The sequence below is a fragment of the Rhinolophus sinicus genome, linkage group LG03 (assembly GCF_036562045.2).
Source record: "Rhinolophus sinicus isolate RSC01 linkage group LG03, ASM3656204v1, whole genome shotgun sequence".
Taxonomy (NCBI): Eukaryota; Metazoa; Chordata; class Mammalia; order Chiroptera; family Rhinolophidae; genus Rhinolophus; species Rhinolophus sinicus.
In genome coordinates, this window is record NC_133753.1 from 23,805,389 (window position 1) to 23,813,411 (window position 8,023).

The window sequence follows — 8,023 nt, forward strand, 5'->3', positions numbered from 1 at the left end:
AGTGCCACTCCAGAGATCAGATGCAGTGGGTCTGGGATGGAGCCCAAGAATGTTTATTTTTTTAAGCTCCCAGATGATTCTGATCATCAGAGAGGTTTTGGAACCACTGTCTTAGATGACTAACAAGTTGTTTGGGACCATTTCCAGTGAATTAAAAAGGAAACTGTAAATACTTTCATTTGTACTTCTCTGTTTTAGACTGTTACCTCTAATTACAGCCCTCTAGGAAAACAGAAAAGGGCGCTGTTGCTGATGTTTCAAGCAGTTCAATCAGAGCAGAACAATAAATAAACCAACTCAGGAACCTTCAAGCAGCTTTTATTGGCATAGCCTACGAAAAGGTGTGGTAGTCATTTCTGAGCAAAAACCTGGATACCAGCAAGCTATTCAGTGTTATGTTTAACACGCCACTGAACCAGAAAGTTTAAGTTCCTGAAACAGACGTCCCAGGTCACCAAGAGGGTCCAAAATCAATAGGTCAAGCCCTGCTACTCCGTTAAGACCTGAATGGCAAAACGAAAAAACAAACAAAACCAGTCCTGGATATGCATCCTTGTTACGGGATGATGGAAAAGGCAGGAGACAGTTTCCAGTTTATTTAGGTTGACTGCAGTTCACTCCCCCATTACAAGGGGGATGCATTTCCGCAGTGGCACTCGGTCTCCTCTCCATTCCGGGTCTGCCTCGGCAGCTTCTGCTTAGGATGAGTGGGGTCATAGGACATGATCATCAGGATGGTAGAGTTCACTCATCAGGCGGTAGATGTAGGAAGGTGCATTCCCACCAATGTTGGAAATAAAGAGGGTAATGAGCTCTGGGGGAACGTAGTCAAACACAGGGCAATGAACGCCGACCTTCTCCAGCATGTCCCCTGAAAGGCAATCACATGTGCTAAAGATAAGAGGGTCCCGCTCTAACGACTAAGCAGCATGTAGATTCCAGGTTCAATGATGCAGGCACACTTGCCACCCTGGGAAGGGACGCTGCCACAACATGAAAACCAGGAGATGACACCATGTCATGATACTCCCTGCTGCAAACTCTCCGATGCCTCCACAGTCCTTGCACAGAATTCAAACTTGGGGTTGCAACCTTGAGGATCTGGCCCTTCCCCACCGCACTACACCAATTACAATGCGTACCACTCTCCCTCGTGCTCGTTACTCTCCAACCATATGGCCATCTTTTTCCAACTGGCTAAGCATGTACCCAACTCAGGCCCTTTGCACCAGCACCTGGAACACTCTTTCCTTAATCTTCACGGGGCGGGTTCTATTCATTCAAAACTCAGCCGAAATGTCATCATGTCATTAAGACTAAGGTAGTCTCCTAGCCACTTTCCATCTCGTCATCCATATTGTTGTCCTAACACATGCCAGGCCCGGACATTTTCTTGTCCATCTTTTGCAACAGAATGGAAGCTCTGTGGGGGCGGGGCCTGTCTGTACTGTTAACTGCTGTACCCCTAGTGCCCAGAATAGTGCCTGGGACATAGTGGGTGCTCAGTAGACTTAACTATTTCTGAAAGAATGAATATTTAAATAAGTGGAGGAAGTTATTCAACTTCCAAGAAGGATCACCACCGCAAGTACTAAGCTTTGCTCCCCGAGGGTGTTTAGGGTCACAGGGAACTATTGATGAGGCTCACTGAACAAAGCTGCCTTCAGAAGTCAGAGAAACGGACCCCAACATACAAAGGTACCCAGGTGACAGGCAAGTATTCTAAGTAGAGCCTGCTTCCTTTGGCAGCCAACAAAATGACTCCTTACAGCAACTGAAAACAAGTATATTTTCCCATTGGGTTGTTGCCTGTGTCTCAAACAATGCGCAAAGCCAAACCCAGTCAATGCTGGGTGATCCAACCCACCATGGCCCAACAACTTCACTAAAATATATTAGTTTCAGAACACAATGAGCCTGAGCTAGATCAGGGCTTCAGGCACTCTAAGCTGCTAAAGAGAACAAGCCCCACAACAAGTATGATTCAAAAGTACAATGGGACAGCATTCAATCTCACTGACCGCCAAACAAAACAAAAAGACCAAAACACACACACGTGCATACACACACACTTCTGTACCTTCTGTGAAGGGCAGGACTTCTTCAGGAGTCACAAACTTGTGAAATGAATCCTCTACATTGGGGAACTGGAAAATGAAAAATTAAAAAATTAAAAAAACAAAAAAACACAAAAAACCCAGAGACCCAGCAATTCTATTTTTAGGTCAACACCCATGAGAAATAAAAACATATGTCTGCATAGAAACTTATACCCACATTTACAGCAGCATTATTCACAAAAGCCAAGAGGTAGAAATAACCCAAATACCCATCAACAGATAAATAGATAAACTGTGGTACACCCATACAGTGGAATATTATTCAGCCATAAAAAGAAACAAAGTACCATGTCATAACTCAGACGAACCTCAAAAACATTACGCTAAATGAAAGAGGTCATAAACAAAAGGGCATGTACTGCACTTCTTTTATATGAAATATCCAAAGTAGGCAAACCCAGAGACAGAAAACAAATTAGTGATTACTAGGAGAGGGGGAGAAGAGGGGAGAGGGAGTAATTACTTAATGGGTACAGACTGTTTTTCTGGGATGATGAAACTAGAGAGTGGTAGTTGCACAATGCTCTGAATGTAGCAAATGCCACTGAACCGAACACTTTAAAATGGTTAATTGTGTGTTATGTGAATTACACCTCAACTTAAAAAATAGAGACCTATAAATAGATTGATATTTTCAAAGCAAATAGCTTCTATCACTAATGAAATGACTCTTCACTTAGTAACTGTTTGTATTCAGGCTACAGAGGCCAGGCCCTGGAACTATGACAAATAAAACAAACTCTATGTTCCTAGTGTTAACTTGCTTGGCATTTTCAGAAATGGTCAGGGTGACGAGGAGTGGTGGCAATGTAAACAAAGGGCCTTCCCCAACTATGTATTGTTCTGACCTTACAATTTCGACTTCTTAAAGCTGACAGATTGTAAATATGATTTGTTTTTCCTGGAGCAAGACTTCTGTGGCTTTTCCCAGCCTCCACTGGATCTAATCCATTGAGTAAATGAAGATAAAGAGAAGCCTCAGAGTAAGTAGATTGAAGGCCCAGAGATCAAGCCCATACTTTGGCTTCCTTCTCCGTTGGTTAGAGACAGACAGACATACCTGGGGGGAAAGCTTGAACATAGGAGCACAGACGATCAGTGGGGTGGAATGGTGTTTTGCTGCCAATGCTAGAGTGTGAGTTCCTGTCACAGCTCTCAGGGCACCATTGGCCAGGACGGTCTTTGTGCCAATGATCACCTTTGGGACAGGAAGAAAAATGTGAGCCATCCTGGAGGTAGAGCCGCAAAAGGGCCATTGGGTACAACAGCCTGACTGCTCAGACCTGCATCTTGGCACCCTGAGGGTCACACAGCAGGAGAGGGAAAGGAATTCTAGGCTCAGGACTATAAATTCTAGTTTAAAAGTGGGTTTCCAAGGAAAGAATGAACATAGCACAGGACAGGAAACTGCAGTGTCTCCTGCTTTTAGCCTTGTCTTCTGGAAAACTATATGCCACACCTCCTGAGAAGCAGGAAGCCTTTCTATGCCCACCGCCAAACTCTCTGAGCATATGGGGGGAGCCCTCTACTGGATCCCTAGCAGCTGACATGCTTAGCTTAGTCCCACTTCATTCTTTCAATGCAGTAACCAAAAAGAAGCTAATCCAAATGAAAAACAATGATACAGACAAAGGGAAAAAAAAATTCAGTTAGTAGAATAAAAAGGCCCAAGTATGCAATTTTCGCATGGATATTGTAGGAAGGAGGGAAAAGGTCAGCATTTCAGAAGTATATAATCTTCATGAATGCAGCGTAACGTAACTCCAAATACACCCACCTTGTTGACTCTTGACATAACAGCAAAAATGGCAGCGTCGGTCATGACAGTTGTCTCAATACCTGCTTTGGACAAATTGACTGCCATTTCATGACCCTGCAATAGGACAGAAAAGTTGATGCTGGGACAAAGAGTGAGAGATAGTGAAGGACCTCTCAAATGTAACTGGATATGGGGAATTCTGTGATTCTGGGCTTATCAACACACAATTTTCAACACATAACTAACTCATTTTTCTACCTGTGGCAGGTATTCTCTGGTAAGCTGCAAGGAAGCCCAAAGGAAGCTAATAAATGTTTAATACTCCACAGCAGCACTAGAACAGCCAGAACTGGAAATACTACTTGCCTGCATAATCAGGCATAGCTGACGAGACAGCTCCTGGCTCATTATTTTACAACATCCTGCATCCTTACAGAAGAAACCTACTATTTACCTAGGGATTGAGTGAGGTCACACCAAGCATCACTCATCCCCAAGGTAATTTACCCTATTTTGATTCCTAAAAGAATCAATTTTTATCTTTTCTTGGACCCAGCAGTTCACCCAACTTTCTCCAACCAATGTTTGAGAACATTCACAGGGTGAACAACTTGAAAATCCCCTTCGTGTTTTGACTTTCTCTTCTCAATGTCTTGCTTATCAAGTCAAAGTTTGTCCTTTTTCTTAGCAACTCCAGCAGTCCCCCTACCTGACAGAAAGGAGCACACTCGGCCACGATGACGTGGAATTTCCTCTTCCGGGCAGCTTCTTTGAGGAAGGCCTCTACTGTTCGGGAGAAGCCAATGGTCATAATCACCTCATTGGAGTGGATGTGCTCCAGAGCCTGGGCCGCAATGTTCTCTGTTGTCCCTTCTGCAAGAACAGGCAGTTTTACAAGCAAAATACGAAACTGCCGCAATATGGACAGACATGACAGAGCACAGAAGAGAATGTGTGCCTGTCACACAGACTGTCCACCTAGCAGACCCTGGTAACAGAGGGTTAATGAACTTAATGTGAAATGTCACGTTTTCTTAAAACCCTGCTCCTCTGGGATCTTCTACCTGCCCTCTTTCCCAGCAGTACGCTCATCATCAACTTACCCCCTGCCTTGCCATGACAGCAGCTCCTTTACAACTGATTTTGAAGACAATGAATCAGGTAAGAAATAGCCCAATCTGGGAAATCTCAGCGTGGTAAGAGTGGGGTAAACAGAACTCACCCCTAAAAAAAAAAAACTCCTCTAGAAGATGGCCACAATACCGCCACCTGAGAGGGAGGCCACAGAAGAAAAATAGGGGAGGAATTTGGAAGCAGCAGCTCAGTGCACAGACAGACCCAACTTCTTCCTCCCCTGAAGAACACTGATTGTAATGAGTATCTGCAGGTCTCCTAGGTCACAGGCAACGTGGATGGTGTGTGTGTGTGTGTGTGTGTAAAAAAATTCAAGAGAAAGTTTAGTGAAGGAGGGTCTATTAGCCATAGTTTTAGGAACTTCATCTTCTTTAAAATGAAAATAAAGCTGTGTCTTAAGAAGTCTCTGCCACAGTGGATTTGCAGTCTACAAAGGGTTGGTCTGTACTGAAATGAAGAGCGGGTTATCTTAAGTCCTACCACCTGTTGCTCCCCTTCCTAATCAGGATGGAGGACAAACCTCTGAGAGCCAAGAGTACTGGTTCTCTCCTGCGTCTGCTTATTAACAACTTCCAGGGTCTTCGGTTGTTCCCTCATTTTTCTGCAACCTGTCCTGTCCACTTAGGGATCAGGACTCTTACCCAGTTCCACAAGCAGCTCATTAATTGCCTCAATGATGTTGGACTGGAGTTGGGGATAAGGGTGGCTGAAATCCTCGCTCAGGCCTCCAGCTGTCAAGAGTTTGTGCAAGGACTCCTGCTGGTCGCTCTCATCGTTGCGTCCGTGGAGTCTACGAAGGCAACAAGACCAAAAGAGGGTGGCAGTAAGGAGGTGTGATGATTTAAGTAACAAGACCTGTTGAGCTCCCATAAAGGCTCCAAGTGGGGAGAGGGGCTCGTGCAAAAAGCGTCACTGGGTCCAACCCCGGGGCCCAGGACGTGGGCCTGACCTGCCATACTCCTCCCGGATGATCCGCAGCACTCTCCGCACCATGTTGCCCACGGTGGTCTCGGAGGGCTGCGCGGCCGTCATCCTCCGGCCCTCTCCGCGGATCAGTTCCATTAGCTCCCCTGCAGTCCGAGAGAGACAGGGTGAGCAGAGCAAGCGGGCGGGAACGGAAAGTGGCGAGGGACGCGACGGGGCTAGGTCTGCCATACCTGCGTTGCTCCAGCGTTGGTCGGTGATGATTCGGCGCAGCAGCCCCAGGGTCTCCCGAGCCATATCCTCAGAGCAGCGTCGCCCGCCGCCCCGCTTCAGGGCCTCCACGAAACTCTCGATCCTCTCGGATAACTCCGAGCTCTTGGCTGCGGCTCCTGGCATCTCGAAAGAAGCCGCCTTGACGGCGGAATCCACACCTGCACGGCCGCCGGGTTTGCACTTCCGGGGTGGACGAGGTCGGCTTCCGCTTTGCGTGAAAAATTCCAGTTTGGGAGACAGCAGGCCACGCCCCTCGCTGCCACCTCCCGCCCCTTCCATCTGGCTGAGCCAATCAGAGACGTGGGGCTCCCGTTGAGTTACAACCAAGAGCCTGAGCGCCTTAAGGCACGAGGACCTGGACTGGCCTTTCCTGGCTCCTCAGACGCTGAAGAGGTGACCCGTGAGGCCTCCACAAGATGACAAATCCCGTTGCCATGGGAACATCCAGTCTAAGCCTGCCACCCGGTTCCGAGGTCGCGCTGGAGAAGTTGCCTCCTTCTTTCCCGGTCCGGCGACTGCCCGTCTCCTGACAGAGACCCTCAGAAAGCACGTTCAGGGCCCGCTGCCCCTTGTGCAGACAGACTCCCTTTTATATTGCTGTTATATTGCATGGTACTGGTTCCTTTGTGCTATGGCCTCGCTAACAGAGTCAGCTTCCTGAGGGCAGAGACCATATCTTTCTTGCCTTTGCGTTCTCAACGCCTAATATAAGACAGATGAATCAGGAATGAGAAGACCAAATACCCCCCAAAATAAGGAGATTTAAAGTGGGAACTAATACGGGAGCAAAAGTGATATCCTTACATTTGGACAGACTGTAGAGGCTGGACAGTGTAATACCAAGAGCTACCATTTACTTAAAGCTTACTAGATGTTGGACACTGTGTGAATTGTCTCATGTATTGCAACTCTGTGAGGTAGGTCCTCTTATCCCCACTTTACAGTTTAGGAAACAGAGCCACAGAATTTAAGCAGTTAGTAAGGGGATGCGTTTATATTTAAATCCAGGTCTATCTGAACCCAAAGTCTGTGTGTAATGAGAATCTCTAGTGATTTCCTTTAGATAAATTCTTAGAAGTGGACTTCTTGGGCACACATTTTAAAGACTTGTTATAATGGACAAATTGCCCTCCCAAAAGATACCAGGTCTGACAATTAAGTTCGTGAACTCATCTTAGAAAAAGTGCCTCATACCTCATTGCTGAATATCACTATGGTCACCTTTGAAGGACTCCCCTTGGGAAGCTATGCACTGATGCCAGCGCCTACTCCACCCTTCAAAGCAATTTTGAAACTCTTTCTGGAATGGCCATCAAAGCTGCTGTCATATTACACTTGATGTCCTGAATGTCATCAAAATGTCTTTCTTTCAATATTTCCTTTATCTTCGAATAAAGAAAGAAGTCACTGGGGGCCAGATCAGGTGAGTAGGGAGGGTGTTCCAATACAGTTATTTGTTTACTGGCTAAAAACTCCCTCACAGACAGTGCCATGTGAGCTGGTGCATTGTCATGATGCAAGAGCCATGAATTGTTGGCAAAAAGTTCAAGTCATCTAACCTTTTCATGCAGCCTTTTCAGCACTTCCAAATAGTAATCTAATCTTGGTTAACTGTTTGTCCAGTTGGTACAAATTCATAATAAATAATCCCTCTGATATCAAAAAAGGTTAGCAACATCATTGCAACAAGTTCACAAACATGTCAGACCTCATACATGTAACAACATGGATGAATTTCAGGAATGTCATAGTGAAAAGCAAGTTGTAGAAAATTATATTATGATACCATTTGTAAAGACTCAAAACCAAGAAA

At 45.8% G+C, this 8,023-nt stretch overlaps 1 protein-coding gene across 1 annotated transcript; it reads right to left on the reverse strand.

Annotated features, from left to right (window-relative positions):
* Positions 1-302: 302 nt before the first annotated feature.
* On the reverse strand, positions 303-6,420 carry EIF2B2 (eukaryotic translation initiation factor 2B subunit beta). Its single transcript, XM_019733697.2, has 8 exons — positions 6,171-6,420; positions 5,963-6,083; positions 5,655-5,803; positions 4,589-4,752; positions 3,898-3,993; positions 3,181-3,318; positions 2,081-2,147; positions 303-871 (listed from the first exon to the last, which is right to left on the reverse strand). The coding sequence occupies exons 1-8, from the start codon at positions 6,331-6,333 to the stop codon at positions 714-716; spliced, it is 1,056 nt and encodes a 351-aa protein (XP_019589256.1). The 5' UTR covers positions 6,334-6,420; the 3' UTR covers positions 303-713.
* Between the last annotated feature and the right edge of the window lie 1,603 nt (positions 6,421-8,023).

What these genes read in the sequence shown, in the direction of transcription:
- EIF2B2 (XM_019733697.2), bottom strand. Translation starts at nt 6,333, where the DNA reads ATGCCAGGAGCCGCAGCCAAGAGCTCGGAGTTATCCGAGAGGATCGAG. An exon ending in CCAACGCTGGAGCAACGCAG is followed by an intron (nt 6,084 to 6,170) that starts GTATGGCAGACC and finishes CTCGGACTGCAG; the next exon opens with GGGAGCTAATGGAACTGATC. An exon ending in AGTCCTGCCCTTCACAGAAG is followed by an intron (nt 872 to 2,080) that starts GTACAGAAGTGT and finishes ATTGCCTTTCAG; the next exon opens with GGGACATGCTGGAGAAGGTC.